General features: G+C 41.8%; 1 protein-coding gene across 2 annotated transcripts in view; it reads right to left on the reverse strand.

Annotated features, from left to right (window-relative positions):
* ADAM22 (ADAM metallopeptidase domain 22) overlaps positions 1 to 24624 on the reverse strand; it is a 1118190-nt gene that overhangs the window by 78880 nt on the left and 1014686 nt on the right. Inside the window, exons 25-27 of one of the 2 annotated variants that reach the window (XM_069211563.1) lie at positions 24369 to 24459; positions 12996 to 13013; positions 9206 to 9313 (exon numbers count right to left, since the gene is read on the reverse strand). In XM_069211563.1, the coding sequence (XP_069067664.1) occupies positions 9206 to 9313; positions 12996 to 13013; positions 24369 to 24459 (217 nt within the window). The remainder of the gene's footprint in view (positions 1 to 9205; positions 9314 to 12995; positions 13014 to 24368; positions 24460 to 24624) is intronic. The other variant, XM_069211564.1, reaches the window with a different exon arrangement.

Genomic DNA, 24624 nt, shown 5'->3' on the forward strand with positions numbered 1-24624 from the left:
ACAGAAGATTCTTCACCAAAGAATAGATACCAAATCAATATCTACCCACAATGGAGGGTTTGTGAGAGGGCTAAGAATAAATGGTCCTGCAAAATATATTTTCTGTCATTGACTAGAGAAATATATTATATATACACTAGTGCAATTGCTTCAACATAACGGTATGCAGTGTTCACATTGTTTCAAAATATAATATTCACCTAGAATTATAATTATTTTACCTCCTAGAAAAATGATTAATATTTTTTAACTCCTTGGACCTGTGGCAACTGCACAATTAGAAACAAATGGAGGAGCTGTAGTATCATGACAGAGCACACAGTAGTCAAGTAGTGAGGAAAAGCATAAAATTCACTCTAAAACAAGGGCCTCTGTATTCTCACCTCTGCCACTTACAAGGCTGAGTACTGTGTGGGGCTAAACACCTGGAAAATTTAATTTGAATGTGGGAGGCCAAATCCCGGTTTCTTAATGATCAGTGTCCCCAGAGTATGTGAAATGTTCACTTGAGAGAACAGAAGTATCTCCCTTTCTGGATCATATGCAGACTTGACAAATGGCAAATTAAATATCTGAAAGCCTGTGTGGCTACATTTCGCTAACTGATGTCTGTCAACTGAGTTGCATTCTAATGGAAAATCCAGAAAGTAAAACACCCTACTCTTCTGAAACCTCGCTTCTTTCTTCTTCACAGTGGCTCATGGCACTGACCTTTTCTAGCAGTACCCTATTTCACCATCGCTAAAGCCATTCATCCTTTCATCACTTGGGGCCATGTGTACAAAACACTGGTTCCAAAATACTTTTCATAATTTTTGCAACCAGTGTGTTGTTTTGCAAACCGACCTATGTAGTTATAGGTCGGTTTGCAAAATACTGATTCCTAGAGGGGAGCAAATGGAACTACCTAATGAATATTAATGAGGTAGAGATCCAGTAGGAATTGTGGCGATCACATCGATGGTGGCCTACTGGGGTCAGCAGACCATCATGTCTGTGACTGCTTTTAATTAGAGCAATCCTTTTTTTCAAATGCAGCTCTTTTCCCTTAAAGAAAAACTCAATGTGTTAAAAAAATGATAAACTAACATTTTTAAGACTAGGCAGTGCTTACTGTTAAAATAAATATTTTTCATCATTCACAAATATTTTTTTCTTCATATTGGCCCACTAATAAAGTCCTAAGCTGAACAAAACAAATTCAACAAATAAAAGGGGAAAAGGTTTGAGAGAAGACCACCCTAAAGCTGACAAGTCTAACAACCTCCCCCTGTAGTTTGAGTCCTAGAAAAAGGTGGGAACTGAACTAGGCCTCTGTTACCAGATTGCAGCGGAAAGTGGATCGATAGAGAGTAAACTTGGCAGTGATGAACATTCCACACAAGAATATTATACAATTAGAGAGACCCAAGGACCCAGGGGTACGGAAATCATGTGTGTGGAACAGATGTGATTCAACCGCATGGTTCTTTGAAGAACTATAGCAGAGTCAGGCAGAGATAAAAGCTATAACCCTAATGAATATGGGCTGATAAAAAAGTATTTACTACCATGAAAAGGTTTGGGATAGAGAAACTGGGCAGCACTATTTTTGGTGTTTCCAGAAGAAAAAGAACACAAATTGCTAACTGTGCTGAAGTGGTTATGATGGGACAATCTACAGTGAATAGTAATCTGTACATTCTTGCACAAGGAAGCGGAGGAGGCACAGCGAAATGCAGACCTGGGTCAGAAGCCGCAGTCCCATCGATGCAATAAAGGAGACATGAGCAAAATCTCAGATTTTTTAGGAATTAACTTCAACATATTAGGGGACATACATCATTTAACCACGGAAGTACAGTTATTTACCATAGCTATGGTTTTACCTTGATCCCCAAGACAAGAAGAATGAGTATTGCCTGCATAAAGAAGGATCTAACCATACAACAATGCAAGAAGCCAACATGATGTTGAAGATACACATTAAATAATACAGATGTTCAAAAGGGCACCTCCAGGTGCTCCCTATATAACCAAATTAGGTAGAATAATAAATTAAATATTAATTTACTCATTGCGAGAGTACAGCCTAAGACTTAGAAACAAAGGCAGGTGAGAAAGGATGCAGTGTTAGCTGAATGTGTCAAAGGCTGCCAACATTGTCTACTAATATATAGGTGCCCTATACAGGTAGATTATAAGCTAACTGATTATCAATAGAGGAATTAGTCAGTATTGCCTGTCACTGAATAAACCCCCAATTACTTCATATAATTCACCCACAGCATTGCCTTTTGTCTCAGGTTGTTCACATATTTCATGAGAATGGTTGTAATCTTCACTATTCATAGTGTTCAATCAAATTTATATTTAAAACACATTTCATTCTAGACCTTAAGGGTCAAATGTATGAAAAGAGGTGCATTATGGAGCACTTTTTTTGCGCACCATTGTGCCCCCCTAAGGCCATGCGCCTGCGCCAGATTTATGATACGTTGCACCAAAACGCACGTTAGGGTGCTAGCATAAAAAATGTTGATGCTAGTTTGGTGCTTTGCAGGATTAGCGCCAAAAAATATTGACGCTAATCTTGTGAAATGAAAGGAAGCCCATTGAAAACCATGGGAACCGCATTTTAACACCTGCCTTAGGTAGGTGTTAAAGATGACACTAGAAATGGCACAATGAAATCTCATAGATTCCACTGCGCCATCTTTCTGGGCCTCCTAATGCTGGAATGCCCCACTACCGTACATTATGCCTGGTGCAGGCATAATGTGGCGCAAGGGTTTACAAAGTGGAACAATGCTCGCATTACACCACTTTGTAAATATGGTGCTGCGTTTTTGGCAACATAACGCCACCTTAGCGTAAAAAAATTACGCTAATGTGGCACAAGGTGGCGCTATGGCCTTCTTAAATCTGGCCCTATGTTTTTCCCACGTGGAATTGTAGACCGCACACATCTAATACAGTTGGGGCATATACTCTATCCATCTAGGGCACATTATTATAGCTATATATGTGTGTACTGTTCACAGGTATATATCAGGTTATTCAGGAAATACCTGTTTTAAACTTTGACATTATTTATTAAAGCAGCAGTTCCACCAAACAACACCTTTAATCTTAATAATATTACTATTATTAGGGTCCAGTGGTTGCATCCAAAGGGATGCGGAACTCACAGGTGGAGAAAGCGTGCATTATCAGTGCCAACCTGACTCCCAAACTTCCTCTTCATAGACATCGCCAAAAAACCCAGATGTATAACCCAACTCTACAGCAATACTCCCTATAGGCAAACCTATCTTTGCAGATAAGACAGAGATCATTAAAATAATCAGAACCAACCCTGCTTAGCACCAGACATCTGACCTGCAAATGAAATAATTTTCAGGCACATAGCGCCATATTTGTTTGATGCTACATTCATGTAGAGTTTTAATGTCTCATTACAAAAGCTCCAGAAAAGATACAGTTATTGTTTATGGAGGGAAAAACTTCCAGGCTAAACTCTTGAACAGGCTAAAATCTTGAGAGCAGGGGAGATGGCAGGAGTCTGCAAGTTCCCCTGGAATGCAAACAATGCAGCAATTGTCCCTGCCTTGTTCTGTAGTGTAGTGTGGCGCCTAATGGGAGAAAATGGAGTCTGATCAGAGGGTTGAAGAGAGCAGCTTTTTGGAAATACAAGGACCTGTCCCCACAAACTGAACAAGATAGATAGTATACTAGAGCTAGGGGTTGATGTCAAGTCCATGCAGAGCTCTACCTCCGGTGGTGTGGGGAGAAGAATAAGTTGTGAGAGGGCATGCGAACACATGCACTCCCACGGAGTTCTGTAAAGACAAAACATTAACATTGAAGGACACAAATCATCCAATCAGAAAAGTGGGACTAAAATGCTCCAAGAAAGACAAACACAATCATGAGGATGGGGCTGACTCAAAGCCCACTCTTTACAATGAAACATGAAGATCAAATCATTCATTAGAAACCTAAAAGCAAGTTAAGTTTAGCATTGCAAGTGAAAGTAGAATATATTGGGACTGTGCCTAAGAGGACATGTGACGAAGCACTAACATGCTAACTTTTGTTTTGGCTTTCATTAAAAGGTCTTTGTTGGGCCCTCACAGGAAAAATAATTTACATGGTATGAATCCACTGATAGAACATACTGAAAGAAAATCAATTCCCAGCGTTGCTAATCTTATTCATGTACTCTCAAGGATATGTTCATGAGAATACATAGAAATACAGCCTTTAAATATTCAGCAGTTTTTCCTACTCCCATCAAAATTTGATGACATTTAGACACAGTGCTGAATTGCACAATTTTTCCTGTAGTACCTTTGAAATATATATAGGCACTTTTGTATCTTCTGCTCATATTGACCACAAATCACATGAATAATGTTTGTAATCTGTAACTTGAGTTTTGAAAAAAAATACCCATTTTGCCATAACTTGTCGAGCTGAAATCTGGTGGTTTCCCTTGGAGGAGCCGATTTCGACCCTAGCAGGAAAGGTATGATGAGAGGGTAAGGCTTCTATGCTGTTTCTCCCCATTTACAAATATAATTTGTGTTGAAATGTTTTCCCCTAAATCAGCCTGGTAGATCCCCTTTGACCTCACTCTTAAACAGAGCAGAGTATGAATGCCATGTCCCTCATGATACTGTGGAGTTTACACCCACCAGTAATGCATACCAAATATCGCCTGGTGGGCCAGTGCTTAATTTGTGCTTGTTGTTTCCCGTGCTGAGCACCAGCACTTATTTTTGAGGGCCGGCGCTTATTCTTCTGCCTCAAGCATTTTCTGCAAGCACAAGACACATTTGGGAAAGACAGAGGAAGAGAAAAATGAAAAAGTGTCACATTGGGAGAAAGCAGAAAGCTGCTAGAGTGAGCTGAAGGGGCAGGGTGTGGCTTTAAATGGATTGAAGAGGCCCCGAGATGGCATCAGGATTACGCTGCCTCAGTATTCCATGTTCCCACATTTAATTGCAGCAGCCGCGTGTTTAAGAGGAGGGCTTTGGGCACCGGCACATTTTTATTTACAAATTAAGCACTGTGGTGGGTAGCTTAATCATACAAAAGAGGGCCTCATTTATGAGGTTTTGGCACAGGCCAGCACCACAAGGAGTCTTGCTACGCTCCCCTGCGTCAAAAGGAAAAGGCAGGAATGCACTGTATCGATGACATACGGTGCATTCCAATCCTTTCTCCCTGCGCTGGTGCACCATGGGCTGGCACAAGCCAATGCAGGCACCCTTGCACCACAATGCAACATCTGCATTGTAGGGATGATTGTTTTTGTGCAGGAAGAGACCGCACAGGGCGTTGACTTTGGTTGGGGGTGCTGTGTTTGCAAGTATATAATGGTTTTAAAAGCACCTGTTGCTGCGTTCCTTGCCTCCAGCAATTTTCAACAATTAAAATGTTAAGATAAGCCCAGTCATTAATGGACCATATGGCAAGAGATCAAGATTTCTCTGCTGAAAGTTTTAACTCATCATAAGGTTGTGCATAGGGTTAATATGCCTGCTGCTAAGAAAGTACACCATGCAGATCACAGTGTTCATATAATGTAGTAGGTCAGTGGGTGAATATATCCTTTAGCTACTTGCAGTTTATGTTAATATAAGATAGAACAGTGAGTTAGAAGCTGCCATCAAAGAGCTGCGTGGAAACTGCAAGGTATAGGTTAGAGAGTTATGAATTCATCCCAGTCTTTTATTATCCTAATGTTGGAAAATGGGTTCATTTGGGTCGAAATCAATTCTTATTAGTAAAGACACCCCCAACTTTGGTGGTACTTTTTAAATTCTGAGTTTGTGCTTCTCCAGATCAAGCACTCTGAAACTATACTGCCTACCAGTATGGATGAGGTGACTCCTTGTAGTCCTCTGTCTTATGTAACATTTTTTATACACTGATTTACAGACATATGATTGATTTGCCTCTGTTTAATGTGTTTGTGATATAAAGTGCTCTGACAAGCTACACTAGTATGAGTGGGGCTATAAAAATAAATGCATCTGAGGGAGGGTGGCTATAGAGACTTTAGGGCACTTTTAAGGGGTGGCAGTGAGGGAATCTGTGGTGAAGGGCGACATTAGGGGTGCCAGCAAACATTGTTGCACTGGGCGTCACCAGCGCTAAAGCTGGCAATGCACTCCATATTCACAAGTACATGTAAAGCCATCCAGGGTGGCCTTATGTGGCTTTGTAGATATGGATCTGCAGAGTGCGCCACCGGACCATCATGAAAGGGCGGAGGGGCTTGTAAATAAGCCCGCGAGTTTTTTGTGCCCCTTGTGGTGTTAGGGATGCACTGAATTGTGCATAAAAGCATTGCACATTTAAATCAGTTTCTTCAGCCTGTGTGCACTACTGATCAAAGTGAAGTTTGCCAAGTTTCGAGTCCTTTGGAGACCCTCCACTCAGCTCGGCTAGAAATGCATTGACATTTATCCGAGGGTCAATGATGTGCATTCTCACTCTTAACCAGGAGAGGTTGCCAATTCAAATTCAGGAAATTAACTTTTTGTCTCTTGCTGAATCGTGCAGCATCCCTTGGCATCTCTCAAATTTGGATAGAAAAAAAAACAATTTTCAGAGACTTTTTCCGAAAACCTCCCCCACTTTTTCCCTATTCCCATTCAACAATTGTAGAAGTGTCCCATCCAGATGATTTTATACTACACAGGTTGATTTACGGATCACTGGTAACAAGCACAATACATTGCACTAAAATAAGTTGATCTGTGTTAGAACATAACGAGGTATCCACGTGAATTGGTATTAAAATGACTAAGGAATTAATTAATGTTCACATTGGTCAACAGATAGAATGTTCCTCTCATCTTGTTTTCCAAACAAAGAACTAATAATTTCCATGCAAACACTTTGCTTATTTGTAACTGTGGTGCAACTTTCCATGTTTAAAAGACAAAGGGCCAGATGTAGCAAGCCGTTTGCATGTCGCAAACTGCGAAAATCGCAGTTTGCACCATGCAAACGGCCTCCCGCGATGCACAGTCACAAATTGCGAGTCGGTACCGACTCGCAATTTGTGAATGCGACTCGCAAATAGGAAGGGGTGTTCCCTTCTTATTTGCGACTCGCATCGCAATTCAGAATTGCTTTGTGACCGCGAATGCGGTCGCAAGGCAACTCGCAGTTACCACCAGTGTCACACTGGTGGTAACTCATTCGCAAAAGGGAAGGGGTCCCCATGGGACCCCTTCCCCTTTGTGAATGTCAACAAAAATATTTTTTCAGGGCAGGCAGTGGTCCTATGGACCACTGCCTAGTCTGAAAAAAACGAAACCAAATGGTTTCGGTATTTTTTTCATTTTGCAACTCGTTTAAGGAAAACGGGCTGCAAAATGAAAAAAAAACTGCTTTATTTAAAAAGCAGTCATACATGGAGGTCTGCTGACTTCAGCAGGCCACCATCCCTGTGAGTGCAGGGACTCGCTATGGGGTCGCAAAATGCGACCCACCTCATGAATATTGATGAGGTGGGTCTTTGCGACCCCATAGCAAGTCGCAGAAGGTGTCTGAGACACCGTTCTGCATATGCTTTTGCGATTCTGAAATTGCGAGTCGCACCGACTCGCAATTTCAGAATCGCAAAAGCATATCTTGCTACATCTGGCCCTTAGCTATCTATCCCTCAGGAAGGGTTGTTTTCTTTTAGAAATGTTTTGTAGTAAGGCATACCTTGGAAAGATAGCGGATACTGCTTCGTGAATTGTACTTGCACAGAAACAGGAACCCCACAATATACTGAAATTTAATTAATTTATCCTTAAGCGATAGAAATATAGTACTGGTTTGCTATTGTGATTCACACAGAGCACTACACAGTGAAAAGACATTAGCAGAGTCATTCAAATAGCTTAACAAAGGGACCAATGGGAGGGCACACCGAGCCAGGCTAGGGTTGCGTTTTGGGGGAGGGGCCCTCTGAATGACAGAGACTCATTAAAAAAAACTGCACATCACCAAACTACCATGAATATTAATTTGCCGAGTGATCACTAAGGGACCAATTAGAGCGTCCACTGGGCAAGGTAAGGGTTACTTTTTGGGGTCAGGGTGGGTAACAGGGACTCCTATCGGGGAAAACAGCAGATCAGTGTATTAACATGATCAATAATTTTGCGAGCCATTACAATATTTCAATAGAACACCTTTTTATGTTGTGTTCTTCACTTTTATCTAGAACATTAATGCGCGGACCTAGGCTATATATTATAAGACTATTAAGCGTATTCTACGCAGTTCCAAACGCCAGCAATGTGTTGTTTCTGGGACAGTTCAGGCAAATTGTGCAGAGTTCGATGATATGAAAAATGATTTGAGAAAAATAACACGTGCCCAAGAAGGATGGAATGGGAAGAAACGTCGTCTATATGCACTATTGGTTAGATTTACCTCAGTCAATTTTCTGGATATTTCGCAAATGTATAATTTGTAATGGAGTCCTAAAGCTAATAAGCATCAACATATGGGCCATTCTTTGAAGGGTGACTGTGTGATTCAATGAAGGCTAAAGAAGATGAGCGGCTGGGGCTGGTATTTTCAAAGGAGATCGGATCTTGAATTAGCATCTCGATGGTCTAAACAATCCAATGTACAGCAACCATGAAAACAGTGGTAGTCAACGTGTTGGGCTATCAAATAAAAAGAAAACGCATAGAAATTGACTTTGACGATAAAAATTACAGTGGAAGGAAAGAGGCATTAGCGAGACAGCGAAGTAAGATGGCTTCAAACAGAACAACAGCAGTAAACGCATTTTCAAAATGAATAAATGGACTTTTAATCAGTTTTATTCGAGAATCACATATAAAGCATGACAGCAACCTTTTCCTTTGACTGCACAGGCATGGTACAATAATGATGGAAGAACTAGGTTGACCTTCATTTCGAATCATTTTCATGTGCCATATTTCCGAAATGCTCCCAATTTTGCAAGTGATCAATTTAGACCCAGGTTCAAAACAAACAGTTCAAAGTATCCTCTAGTGCAGAGCATACTTCAAAGCAACCCCAGCAGTCAGAGAACAAAGGATGCTCTTTTGTTGTTAACATATGACAAAGAAGGAAGAAGTAATCAAACCTGCTGCAAAATAATGAAATGTTCTGACTAATGGAATAATGTGTGATGGAACAGGTAGAAATCTGAAAATGCGACAGAAAAGCAGACCTCTTCTTAGAACTAGATGCAGAGTTTGAGCTGACTCCGGGAGGCATGTCGCTATAAAAAGAGTCGGCATCTCCAGGCTTTTTTACATAATCTCCCTGGGGAATTTGTCTGAAGCATAATAAACACAGGAGAGTCAGAAACAAGGCACAAAGACTACACGCGCACACTTACACAAATAGAACACATATTAGTTTGGGGGAGGAGGGAAGGGTCAAGGATAATGGTTTACACGAGTTAGCAACATCAACAAAGGATTTGGACAACCACAGTAGCAGAAGGCCCGTGGCACTTACAGCGTTAACTTTTTCATCCATCTGTCTTAGATTCGCTAATCTAAATGATGCACTACATCTTTTCAAGACATTGTTCTGTGTTATGTTTTGGATAAATCTATTTTAGTCTAGGTGATTTTCAGAACTATTAACAAGGAAAAACATAGATCCCTGAATTAAGGTGCAGTATTTCAGAATAAAAGTTGGTGAAGGTCTAGTTATTTAAAACATTGACGAATTTCAGATTCAACACTGTACACAGGTATATCGTTGCAGTCATACATTTTGGATCTATACAAACAACAATGGCTCTAAAATATAAAATTGTACAATACGATACATTGAAAACTGTGGCAAATAACGGAGTGAGAAAGAACAACATAGAGCTCCGACTATGTTATAATAGTCCCTCAAATAAATGAATAATGTAGACAAAGGTCATGTATCCAATCGCAAAATCACGGATAGCCCACGACCCCTGTGTTTGGCATGAAGAAAGCTGCAAATCAGACATTCAGTACTAGTGCAGGCAGAGAATCGTTCCTGTGGATTGAAATGCAGTGTGATACCAACAATGAAACTATTGGGCTTTAGTGGATATTGCTGTTGGTACCGTGTGTACTTAATTGAGGCTCCCAAATAATTCTGTCACATTAATGCACACTCTCAATTACACGCACACACAAAAACAATGGAATAGTTTTACTATGTCCCTCCTTTATAACTGAACTTCCGTATATCAACCTCCAGGATATTGTGATACAAGAATCTCACGGACAGAATATCAAGGGACAAAATATTTAAAGTTAAATGCATATAGAGAAGAAGAATTGATTTACTATTGCTAAATCCACACTGACGCACGTTGACGACATATGTACCCTGTAGGTACGTATATGTAGAGATAGGTATAGAAAATCTAGACTTACTTACCTGTTGATGTTTTTTTGGTATTTTGTCTTCAGCATTGTGTCCCATCGATAATCTGGGATTGATATCCTGATATTCAGGGTGCACACCTGACTTTATGTTTTTTTTTCAAAACATCTTTATTATATAATAGGGTATAAATACGATTTTACTCTTTAACTCTTTTGGACATTCAGGCTGTGAGAACTCATATGTATAATTTCTCAAAATATAATCTTAATCCTGTTTTTAGTTGACCTAAATCAAAATCCACCTTCCCCTTTTTTGTTGGAACTATTCTTTACTAACGTAGTAAGCATTCTCTGGCATAGGTGTAATATTTGCATATAAATAAGAAACACTATACCATTAGCCAAATTTGATAACTGCCTGTTGAGGACCTGGCTGTGGAGTGTACTGACTGCACAATCAAATTTATCATTAAATATGCATTTTTCCTAGAAACGTGGCCACTCAACTATATAGATGTACACGTAGCTTACAGGACGGACCTTGGGCTCACAAGGACAGCAGAACTCTGTCACTCTCTCCAGATTGCTGCATAGTAAGGACTATAAGAATTTACACATCAGTATTTACAATCTTCCACTAGCTATTAAAGTATGATTTTTTAAAGCGTGCAATCTTTGCAATCATCTAAACCTGCTTCGCCGGTGGAATTTGTGTAGCATGAACTGACCTCTGCCAACCTAATATGGAACTGCTTCTTTACAGCAAGGTATTTTTTGTGTAACCTCTTGCTTACTTGTCTATTACACATAGGCTCAGCTAAAGGTCGATTCAGGTGCTTGCCGACATAAATAGTATTGTTGACCACCAACTTTATAATTTCTCTATTTACTACACATTATAATGTTGTAATCTTAGCCTTACAGTTTCACCTAAGGTTTGCAATCACTGAACCTAAAGACCAAAAAATAAACAGTTGCTATTTAGGCTATGTTTTGTTGTTTTTGCAGAGTTGAGAACTTTATGTAAATTTTCATATCTTCTTAGAACACTAATCGAGGTGGCCATTCATGGGGACACTGCCTACTGCCCCCTCCATCTGTCTTGCACACATATTCCTGACATTTGGATGTATCGGACTCTGCTGCTACCCTTCTGGTGTGGTACTTAGCCCATGCAAATTACAAACAACTGTTCAGGAGCAAAACATATAGCTATCCATAAATGTATTCAGTTAAACACAAAGAAGCTATAATATGATGATGTGGTGGAGTAACACGGTTTAGAATATATAACCTGAAGATTATTGGGGAATTGAGGATATATGATTCAATGAACCATATTTAATCGTAGACAAATCAGCTGCAAACAATAGGTACTGGTCAGAAACAGCTGAAGCTTATGCTGAACAATATTCATAGTCTATAGTTTAATTAAATTAAATCATACATAATATATAGAAAGGGACTACACCCTTGAATGGAAAATAATTATAATATACCTAATAAACTAATTTGCCACATAGATTGATTCTCACTGTCAGGATGGTGCCTCCTACTGGAAAACCTACGAAATCCTTTTTTGCAAAGGTGAGAAAACATACATTTCATACCCCACTACAGACATTTCTGACCAGAAAGTCTATATTATACAAAGAAAGCACAGAGAGACAGCTGAGGGCATTTGTACTCCTGGAGGTAATGCGTTTTGGCTTTAACGAACAGTAAGTTATGTGATTGCAGGGTCACCTCTGCCAAGTTACATTTTTGCCGAGTTGTATGGCTGTGGAGAAGGACTTTTTCTGCAAAGCCAAATATGTCTAGTATAGTTCTTGTGTACCATTCAGAAATACAAGAGACCAGTGACTGCTGCTTGATAGCTCCTAAAAATGTGTTTGTGGCTTAATTTAATTTTGCAGGTTCTATGTCAAACTTGGAGATGATTCTTGAGAAATGTTCCCAATTAGAATAAAAAGTACTTAGCCTGAAAATAGAATTCAGATACCTCACATTGTTAGAAGGTTATGGAGAACAAGGAGATAGCAAGGAGAACTCGTCAAGTTCACCATTTACAAAAAACTAAATTCTTTGCCAGCCAGGAAAGACTAAAATGCGCAGAGCATGCAATAGATTTCGGAGCTCTGGATGTGATGACAGAAAACAAAAAAGTGGATTGGCTTGCAGGTTCACTGACTTGATGATGCAGATGCATGTGGTCCCTTCGCGCTATTTTTAAACTTTGTAAAAAAGGTTCGAGCTCCACGCAAAGGTAGACACCTTTCTGATAGTGTAACTCCATGGAGGGAAGAGTTCTTGATATTATGCGCCTAAGCCTGATTTGGGCGAGGCTTAAAATAATTGAATGTATTACACAGGCATATATTGTGTGACATGGAAATCCAATGTTGTAACTATTTTAGAAAATGCAGTGGCGTGTACAGCTTCATGTTACTATACAACATTCAGCAATAATAAATAACACTCCTTATGTAATATTGTCCATAATAATGGTATGGCAATCTTGACAGTACAGTAACTATTCCTCTTCTATTTATCCACAATACAGTGACTATCACATTGCAATAATTAGGTTGTCTTTATTAGGGTGTGAAACATTGCCATGGTTCCTTTGATACATACCTCTGTTTCCTATAGTTTCTTTCCAAGACAGGGAAGAAAAAGAAAGAAGAATTAGTTACACATTCAAAGGTTTCTGAACTGAAGACATTGTTTACAGATTTGCACTGTTGTTGCAACTTTTCCACCATGACATAGTTTATTAAAAAATAAAATACACATGTTTAGCTCACAGAATGAGTACTGCAAAGGGGAAGCTACATACCTGAAATTAAGGATATTTTTCTTATTTTCCACTTTAAAAAATCCACCATCTCATAGAGAGTGTGAAAACATTGAGCGCCAGAGATACCTAAGGGGGGACCATCCGGAACAACGACTCCAGAACCACAGCGTTGTTGTTAACGCAAGCTGAACTACGCTTGTGTTAACGACTCCCTTTTTCTCTGCCTTAACCACGCATGTGCTGAACAATGTACATGCGTTGTTAAGGCAGAGAAAAAAGGAGTCAGCATTGGGAGAGGATGTGGTCAGGTAAGTGGGGCTGGGGCAGGGTTGGGGGTAGTTTTTGGGGTTGGGGTGGATTAAGGGCTTGCGGTGGGGGAGGTCGGGTAGGTTGTTTTTTTAGGGGTGGAGGTATTGGGTAGTTCTGGTTTTTAGGGGTAGGGGGATCGGGGCAGTTCTGTTTTTAGGGTCGGGGGTCAGAGTAGTTTTGTTTTGGGGGGACATGGTACTTTTGTTTTTGGGGGTGGGGGATCCGGGTAGTTTGTTTTTTTGGGGTGGGGGGTCCGAGTAGTTTGGTTTTTGGGGATGGGGGTGGGGAGGTTGTTAGTCTTTGGGGTGGGGGGTCGGGTAATTTGCTTTTTTGGGGGTGGGGTGTCGGGTAGTTTTGTTTTAGGTTGATGGTTGGGGTACTTATGTTGTTGGGGGTGGGGGATCAAGGTAGTTTGTTTTTTGGGGGTGGTGGTCGGGGTAGTTAGTGTTTTTGGAGGTGGGGTGAGAGGGTCAGATAGTTAGCGTTTTTGGGGGTGGGGGGTCGAGGTAGTTTGTTTTTTGGAGGTGGGGGTGGGGGATCGGGGTAGTTTGGTTTTTGGGGGTAGGGAGGTTGTTGGTTTTTGGGGACGGGGGGTCAGGGTAATTTTGTTTTTAGAGGCAGGGTAGTTTTATTTTTGGGGGTGGGGTCAGTTGTTTTTAGGGTGGTTGGGGTAGGTTTTAGGCCTCAGGGTGGGTGGGGGGTATCGGGGTAGTTGTATTTTTAGGGCGGGTAGGGGGGATGGCATGCGAAAACTACACATGCCGTTCTACACATGTCTTCACTAGGCATGCCTTTACAATGAAAAATTGTTGTAAAGGCATGTGTGGTTAAGGCATTTATGTGCCGACCACGTTGTTCAGGCATGCACGGTTGGCACATGCGTTGTTCCATCATTCATTCACCCAAAGGTGCACCACAGCTGACAGGATCCCCTGAAGTAATATTTTATGGGTATTACTGCCACCTTCGACCTTAGATTTTCCAAAATATTATCTTGGTACAGGTGACAATGAACATTCGATGCAGAACCACAATACAGGAAGGCCACCAATTAATGATGCAGAAGCAACAAGATTGTTCCATTTAGTTAAGAAATGATTATCAGCGCGTTGTAGTTTTCACTTCTTGAAATATGCCAGTTTTTTATGCTTATCAAAAACTGAATGACGTGGAGCGGGTAGAATACTTGTTTACATATGAAATACAGATTTTTCAAGAACAATGATATTTAAAGGGGAGATTCAAGGCTGTCTGAATTTCACGCAATTCATAACCATGAAAACAAATACAAGGAGTTAAGAACTGCAGACCAATTGAAACTGGGAAGGGTTGCACAGTGACATCCAAATTTGTGACATTAACCTGCTTCATAACTAAAGCCTGTGAGTTATCAATGTATATTCCTCGCAGGCCAAGAACATTGTATACTGCAAATTGCTAGACTCCATTGGCAAGGCAATGAACACACCAGCAGAGACAAAACCATTTATTCTTGTGTGTGTTGATTTTAACAATAATACTAGCAAGTGAGGTGACAACTCAAAGTTCATGTTTGAGTTAAAGATATTCTTTAGGAAACCCAAACTTGAAGCAGAACTTTTAAATAGTAGACTTAAGAATGACATGATAGAAACCTTCTTTGCAAGAGAAGGCTTAATCTAATTAATAAACTCTTCTGAGAACACCAACCCACGAAAAGTAGCAGAAGGGATGGGGTCTTCGGAATAGCCTGGAGTCATAATAGAAAAAGCTTTGACAGCCGTTTTCAAAGTATTTTTTAATACCGAACAGTACCTAAGAAGAGAGGTAGGACCCAGTGAAATTGATCCTAGGGTTATGCCTAATGGGGAGGCAAGGTCATCTTAAGAATTTTTGGGGCATCGGAAAGACATAGCTTGAAATGAATTACCTATCACGCTAAGCCTACATGATGCCCAACAATATTATAATTAAACCTGCACACAAAAGGAGCTGAAATATGTCTTGTTGAGAGCCCAAAAATCCTTCAAAATGACACTGGGTAGAGAGAGACAGAGTCAGAGGTAGAGGCAGGAAGAGAGAGGGAGAGAAGTTCTGATAGAGAAGTCATGAAATGTGAGACAGTGATGGAAAATGAGGAATATCACTTTACAGAGGGTCCCTAGGAAGGTGGATGCCCTGGGCAGTTGCCTACTTACACCATGCGTTAAACGTCTCTGCGGGGCAAACCTGATAAGAGAAGTATGTATTAGGATTATTTCACAGATTAATTTAAAATGACAAGGTTTTGAGAGGAGCATTAGTTAAAAAGCCTAAAAGACGAGGTGATGGACGTGATCACAGTACTTGGAAAGGTTATGGCCCTAAAGCTAACATGCTCCTTGCCAAAGTCTTCAAGCAGCAACCTAGCTTTTCATTTAAAATTTGTCCCTCATCATGGCTGAACAGTATAATAACTCTATTCAGGAAATATCCCAGAAAGTATCCAACACCATATGGACTCACAAGCCCCATCGATATAGATTGTAAACTATATTCTAAACTAGTTTTATGGGTAATGGAACAATGGATTGAGGAGTAGGACATACTGAATCCAATGCAAGGGCACTTTTAGACAAGGCTATCCACCATGGATTAAGTTGTCTTCTTGTATTTTGTGCACAAATATAGCATGACTAAATTGATTTCCGGATATGTGGAAATTCTGGATTTTACTTCAACCTTCGACCTGGTCCCAGGCAGGATTGTGAACACATGAGGATTTATGCAGTGTTAATGCCTATTGTCATAATGTTTCATTCTGGAACCACTGCTCAAATAAGAGTAAGTCAAAACGTGAGATTGAGCAGCCCAGTATCAATGTTTCAACCTCAGGTGGACTCAAGCTTGTTAACCCCACTCTTGTTTTGGCTACATATGAATGATGATCATAGAGAAGTCTTAGCAGCAATGCAAGATGTCCCCATCACAGAGGGCCTCCAAATACCAGCTATATGAAATGGACTGCTGATGAACTACAAATGGACTGTAATTGATACCAAGAAATCAAAGGTCATAGCCTTTAGGAAACAAAGGAGGTCTACCAGAAGTTTTATATTTTTGGGGGGCAAAGTGGAAGGAAGAGTGCATTTATCCATATCTGTCAATAACATTATCTGTAGCAATGATCAAATTAAGGGGGCAATACATCTATCTGAATCTTCATTCAACACTATCCTCGGATTTGCTTTGCACATGGCAACAGATTCACCCTGCAGACTAACAGAGTGGGTCATGTTAGAGCAGAAAGCCAGATTACATATGTGGCTTATCTTTGGGGCTTGGACAAAAGGGCAAAGAAAAATTCCCCCAAAAGAGACATTTCTGGAAAAGGTTGCTGATGTCACACACAAATCGACTGGATCACAAGGCAATGAAGAAAACATAAGAATGAGGACTAAATCCAAATATATGAATTTGTTGAAAGCCAAAGGTGCTCTGCACCTTTCTGACCAGTGCAAATCGATTATCTATGAGAAGTGTGCATGCTGTGGTTACAAAACACGTTTATGGCCCTGCAACAGAAGTTGAGATTGCATGCCCTCGAAAGACACTACAGGTAGGATCAGAGGAGCAGGTATGGTGTCTTGCAACACCCCCAGATGTGCCTGACAAAGTTTACAAATCATGAAAGAAGACTGCATTGATCAGATCTGGCTAACTCTTGGTTGCAAGCAGGTTCAAAGAGAGAACTTTGTCCAGATCCGAAATCTCTAGATGCAGACAGAAAGATCATTTGCACTTTCTCTTGCCCTGCTCATTCTAATCCACAGTAAGAGAAAAGTGTATTGTGCAGACTGCTAATCAAACATATGAAGCAGAGAAGGGGTTTTTGTTCACCTATTCTGTGATAATTGTGATGCTACAACTTGAGAGATGCCACAATATATGGCAGAGTGGTGAATAATAAGGGAAAGATTCACTGCTCATAAAGGGCCACCTACTGTAAAGGAGAGGCCTGAAATTAAACATACGGTCCCTGCTAGGGGGAGAGACTCTTATACTGAAAGGCAGATTTTTTATTGACCTTAAATTTTATTTGAATGATTCTTATCTGCTTCTAATTTTTGTGTGTTTTTTATTTTGCATTATTTTGCTGTTGGTGCCAAAAAGAAGATAGAGAAGATACTAACCACATTCTCTATAAAGCTTACCTGTTTGGAGGGTTGGAGACAAGGACTTTCAAGAAAATCTCTGTCAATTACAAATATTCTGACAGATTGAGTACCCAGATCTTATATCAGCCTAATCATATTCATATTCAATGTAGTGTCTGCAATGTTTATGGCGCTGTTTGCTACAAATGAGAGCAATTATAGTTGATCCACCTCTGTTGGAATTGTCTTTAACAATCACACTCTACTTATCATTTAGTGTGAAAGTCCTGGTGACAAAATAATGAAGTGGATGACAAAGTACCTGCTCAGTGATAAACAGCAGGGCAAAATGAATACCAGACCACCTTGATGCACTTCTATCTGAATAGTGATTCAATATCTTTATTGACTGAACCCCTAAGGAACAGGCACTCGTTTAAGGGTTTGTGCATTGCAACATCAAATTTCCACTCAGGTGCTCTGAAAGATCCTGCAGTTCTATGGATCACTCACAGACATTCTACAGCAAAAGTGAATATGCTTGCCTTCAGTGCTTAGTTTGAAAATAATAAGTACTGGGGCCCAAAGGATTCCCCCAGAAGCTGTGCGCACCATTGTTGAATGTTAGAAACCTAGTAGCAAACATAAATTAAGGCTAGAAACTCCAGGACACAATTACTTTGCCCAGAAGGGCATACACAACGTGTACTACTAAGATGTTATTTCAGGAGGAAAGACAGCAAATGATTCAGATGCAAGCACAGCAGTGGCGTAATGAAATTTGAGGTGGGCCCCCTGCAAAGTACATGGAGGAGCTCTCATCCAAACTCCCTCAGGGGGTTTTAGTCCAGGGTACTGTGCTGGGAGGACCCCTGGATCTCGCCCCCTCAGCACCCCAGGGATCCACCTCAAGGCGGGGCCTTTGTTACGCCACTGAAGCACAGAAGGACTATATGGTCATGACAGCGCACATTGTGGCATTTGTCTATAGGTCCCTTTATATATGTAAGATTGTAAGGGCAGGGCCCTCGTGAAAAGAGGGCTATTAAGACAGATGGGGTGAGGGCTGTCGGTGGCTTTAGCCAAGAGAAATTGTACTTAGTAGTGGCTGATAATGATATAAATGTGAGTGCCACCTTAAAGGCAAAATGCATATCCCTAGTTAGGTAAATTCTTCCTCAATGTGATAATACATTTTTAACAAGTGTGAAAATATGACCAAAATGCTTGCTTTGGCCTACATCTGCTAGTGTTCAGTTCTCCACCTAATGCACAAGATGCTTTTTATGTATTATAACGGTGTCCTTATTTGCCACTTCACCAGAAAACGTTATAAGTTGCCACTCACTCGAGTTCAACACTGCTACTGTATATGCTTAATTTGATGCCGTAAAAAAATAAACCCAATAAACAGCCGAGCATTTTAGATTATCTTTTTAATAATAATGCCATGGCCGTTGATGAAAAATATCTGTTGTGAGCTCCAATCTTTTCAAAATGCCATTTTCTCCATGACCCAGAGTGAAGAGGACCTCAGCTATTTTTTTTAGTATACTTTCTGGACAATAATCTGTCCAAAATACAGACGGGGTGCTTTACCCAGAGTGGCAGTTGCCCTGGCACTATCAGTGCCCTGGTACATGGAAGCATGCAGTATAAATGAAGAAGAAAACTGGATTGCAAAATATAGCTGTGGGACAGAATGCATCATCAGAATCCCATAGTCAAATGTCAATCACAGAGAGGTGCTCTGAAGTGAAATGCACTAAGTAGAAAGGAAGGTGCTGGTGGGACCACTTGTGCCATGATAGCTTGGTCTTAAAGTATTTATATACTGTGTCATTTTAGAGGTTAACAGGGAAAAAGGTCTGTAGTTTCATAATCTTAGAGATTTTGAAAAGAGCTTCAAGCCTAGAACCTCGATTCCGCAAGTGTTGAGATAAAGATAATGCTCCATCGCAACCAAATCGCCATCGCAACCAAAACAAAATAGAATATACGCAAGGCTCAGTCGATGCTACATTTTTTTATATTCAGTTTGTTATAGATTCCTCGCTAAAATTCTGAGTGGTATTTCCTTTCTTTAAATTAAGGAAAGTAGTTATGTTTTATGACATGCTCAGATCCTTGACCTTCTATAATTTTCTTTAGAAAATGGATGCATTGCAGGGTGAGGTATCCTAGGATCTGATTTAGATCTTGGTGGAGGGGAATACTATGTCATAAACGTGACGGATATCATGTCTTGGAATCCTAGGGTCTGATTTAGATCTGGGTGGAGGGGAATACTATGTCATAAATGTGACGGATATCCTGTCTGCTGTATTATGATCCCACTATAGCCTATTGAGATCGTAATACAGCGTACAGGATATCTGTCAGGTTTGTACTGGAATAACCCTTCCACCGAGATCTACATCAGACCCTTAGTCGCTACACAAAAGGTGACCTGCCTGTAGCCTTTGTGGGCATTGACTTGATCTTTGCTCATTTGCACGAGGTTTGTTCACTCTTAATAGCAGAACTCCAAGAATACCCCCATTTCTTGGCTGATACTATACTTAGTGCAAGAGTGGCACCAGCTGTGCCCCTAGGATTATTCTTCTGTGGGAATATGGCTCATCTAGACATTTGCACCGGCAGCAATTCTTGGATTTGAGAGGAGCCATAGTTAAGATGCTCAAAAAGGAATTCGAAAATTTTCAGACACTATGGCCCTCATCCTGACCCGCCCGCCAAAGTCCCGCCGTCAGGTTACCGTTCCGCGGTCGAAAGACCGCGGCGGTAATTCTGACATTCCCGCTGGGCTGGCGGGCGCCCGCCAGCCCAGCGGGAAAGAGGCTTCCACGATGAAGCCGGCTCGGAATCGAGCCGGCGGAGTGGAAGCTGTGCGACGGGTGCAGTTGCACCCGTCGCGTATTTCACTGTCTGCGCAGCAGACAGTGAAATACATTTAGGGGCCCTCTTACGGGGGCCCCTGCAGTGCCCATGCCAGTGGCATGGGCACTGCAGGGGCCCCCAGGGGCCCCGCGACCCCCCCTACCGCCATCCGGTACCCGGCGGGCGGACCGCCGGGAACTGGATGGCGGTAGGGGGGATCGGAATCCCCTCGGCGGCGCAGCAAGCTGCGCCGCCTTGGAGGATTCCAACGGGCAGCGGAAAACCGGCGGGAGACCGCCGGTTTTCCTGCACTGACCGCGGCCAAAGCGCCGCGGTCAGAATGCCCTGCGGGGCACCGCCGGTCTGTCGGCGGTGCTCCCGCCGACCCTGGCCCCGGCGGTCTAAGACCGCCGGGGTTAGAATCACCCCCTATGTTTTCAGAAGTTAAATGTGTACAGTTCTGAGGTTTATTTTTGCGGGTCTGGAGTCTAGTCTCATAGTAAACAGACATTATCCCAATAATGTCACCATTCTTTGGTGAAGCTGGCAGACCTTGGACACCAAATTCGCCAAACCAAACAGAGAGAAAGCAGACATTCCCCCCTCTCAAAACCTCTGTGACAACCTCACCACCTTCTTCCACAGCAACATCAAAGAGATCTACAACAGCATTTCAACCCAAGACCCACCAACCCCACCCACAACCACCGCATCCAATGGCTCCAGACCCCAGCAGACCTTGCCACACTGGACCACCCTTATCTCTGACGACACCCTCATGATCATGAAGAGCATCCACTACGGAGCCCCCTCAGATCCCTGCCCTCACCACATCTTCGACAGAGCCGGCACCGCCATCACACCGGAACTCTGCCGCACCATCAACTGCTTTGTGAAGTCCGCCACCTTCTTGGAAGACTGGAAGCACACAGAGATCAACCTACTGCTGAAGAAGCCCTTTGTTGACCCGGAGGACCTCAAGAACTACAGACCCATCTCGCTGCTCCCCTTCCCAGCCAAAGTCATTGAGAAAGCTATCAACGCCCAACTCTCCGAGTTCATCAAAACAAACCACATCCTGGACCTCTCCCAATCTGGGCTTCAGAAGCAACCACAGCACTGAGACTGCGCTCCTCGCCGCTACAGATGACATCCGCACCCTCCTCAACCGAGGCGAAACTGCTGCCCTCATCCTCTTGGACCTCTCAGCTGCCTTCAACACAGTCTCTCACCACACCCTCTACGCAAAACTCCATGACGCTGGCATTCAGACAAAGCCTTAGAATGGATCTGCTCAGTGCTTAATTTGTAAATAAAAAGGTGCTGGTGCTCAAAGCTCTCCTCTTAAACATGCGGCTGCTGCAATTAAAAGTGCAGGCACATAATACTGAGGCAGCGTAATCCTGAAGCCACCTCGGGCCACTTCCATCCATTTATAGCCACTCCCTACCCCTTCAGCTCACTCTGTCAACTTCCTACTTTTCCCCTTTCTGACGCTTTTGCGTTTTTCTCTTCCTCCGTCTTTCCCACGTGTCTTTTGCTTGCAGTAAATGCTTGAGACAAAAGACAAAGCGCCGGACCTCAGAATTAAGTGCCGGTGCTCCACAACGGAAACAACAAGCACAAATTAAGCACTGGATCTGCTCCCTCCTCACCGACCGAACACAGTCAGACTTTCACCATTCAACTCAGAACCCACAGAGACCAGCTGTGGAGTGTCTCAGGGATTCTCCGTGAGGCCCACCCTTTTCAACATCTACATAACCCCACTTGCAGACATCACCAAAAGCAATGGACGCAACATCGTCTCCTATGCCGACACCCAGCTGATTCTCTCACTCACAGACGAACCCACAGTCACCAAGAGCAACATCCACAACAGTATGAAGGCAGTTGCGACCTGGTTGAAGGACAGCTGAATCAAGCTTAACTCAGACAAGATTGAAGTCCTCGTCCTGGGCTCCACCCCCTTCACCTGGGAGGACTCCTGATGGCTTGCATCACTTAGAAACCCCCAACACCCCGATGCACGAAACCTCAGCATCATCCTTGACTCCTTGTTCTCAGTGAACCACCAAATAAACGCTGTTTTGTTCTACTGCTTCCACACGGTATGCCTGCTTCGTCAGATCTTCAAGTGGATCCCCACTGAGCCCAGGAAAACGGTCACCCATGTGCTCATTAGCAGCAGACTTGACTATGGCAAAGCACTCTATGCCGGCACCACCCAGAAACTCCTAAAGAAACTGCAGAACATCCAGAACGCCTCCACAAAACTCATCCTGAACCTCCCATGCCACAGCCACATCACCGGCCACCTGAGAGACTTTCCCTGGCTAACTATCAACAAAACAATTACCTTCAAGCTCCTCACACGTGCCTACAAAGCCCTCCACAACACCGGACCTCCATTCCTCAACCACTGCCTCTTCTTCTAAACTCCCACCAGACATCTCCGCCCTGCCCAACTGGCCCTGGCAACCATCTAACGGACCTGCAAGACCACAACTGGATGAAGACCCTTCTCTTGCCTCACTGCGAAGACCTGGAACTCCCTACCTCTGCACCTCAAGCAATTACCATTGATGACACAATTCAGGAAGGACCTCAAGACCTGGCTCTTCAACTAAACTTTAGATCCACAAACCTCCCCTCCCTCCATTTAGCGCCTAGAGACCCTTATGGGTGATTAGTCACACTTAATTCTGATTGATTGACACCTCTTTGTTTGTCTACCTTGGCACTGAAGAAAGGATATTAATTTCCCAATTCAGTCACAGGGCTGTAGGATATTTGAAGGAGTCAGAAATCTGCATAGTACTTGTTGCTCTGAGAAACAGTGTTGTATGTTAAGCACATAACCATCATTATTCAAAAGATAGCACATCAGAAGCTAAAGTTGTATTTCCAGATACCCTAAATAGCCTTAAAATGTGTGATCTGTGCTACTCAACTTTATGTGGTTAAAGTGCGTATGTGAAATTACATGTGTGCAAAGGTTCTTTATCATCATACCACTGTATTACCACTAATGTCCTACATAAGACACAATGTTGGAATGCACGATAAGAACTTGAAACATTTGACATTCGGTCACGAAGGAGTGAAACATGTTTAATATGGAAACAAAACATTAGTCTACTGTCCTTTGTTAGAGTATATATCAAAGAACCTTAGCCCCTGTTGCTTCAGTGATATAGTAGCATTTAAACTTAATCTCACACCCAGGAATAGGAACATATGAATAAACCATCTCCAGACAATCCCACTTTTGTGATGAGAGGCTTTAAAGACTGACAATTGAAGGAGAAATCAGACGTGTAATTTGGTATGCTGTGTTTGCCAACCTTTCTTTATTTGTTGGTTTGTCGTCAAACCGCTATATATAATTCTAAAGGCACTACTGTACGTTTTATTTTCCAGTAACATTAGCTGTTCTCCACAAACGGCAATCAATTCGTTCTGACAGCAATTACTCTGTTATATTATCATTCTGCCAGCCAGCTGGTGGTCATACTGTCCCACCTATTACACAATATCTCACATCTGAACCAGTGTCACTTTTCCTTTCAACTGAACACTTTCATTAACAAAATCGCAGTTCTGTAAACCTTTGCTCAGCAGCACATAAATCACCGAACCAAACTTTTTAAAGAAGTACATATTTACAACTTCTGCAGTTATTATTGTTACCAGAATTAAGATAATCTACCAAAATCTGATTTGTTTCTAGTCCCAGAATGGTTTATTCCCAATAGCCAAAAACATCTGCTACTGAATCTATGAATTCACTAATTCATTACAAAAATGGAATTTACATACAGCAAGAACATTATGATAATTTAGAATCACAATCGTACAAACGTTATCACATAACCATAAAACTATATAGATTGATGCACTTACTTGTATCCCCATCCAGTTATTGCTAGAATAAGGGCGAGCACTAAAATGGTGCCGGCAATTGCTCCAATAATTATATTTGTACTAATGATACCTGCAAAACATGAAAATAAATAGGTGAATACATCGATTCGTAATGTGTCTATGCGAGCAACCCAGCTCAAAACTGTCAAGACAGAATCGTCCAAAATAATTATTTTTATTTGTAAATATTTTTTAAAACACAAGGTTTCTTTGCACCACCCTGAGTGGGAAATAC

The sequence above is a fragment of the Pleurodeles waltl genome, chromosome 10, assembly GCF_031143425.1.
Source record: "Pleurodeles waltl isolate 20211129_DDA chromosome 10, aPleWal1.hap1.20221129, whole genome shotgun sequence".
Classification (NCBI taxonomy): domain Eukaryota; kingdom Metazoa; phylum Chordata; class Amphibia; order Caudata; family Salamandridae; genus Pleurodeles; species Pleurodeles waltl.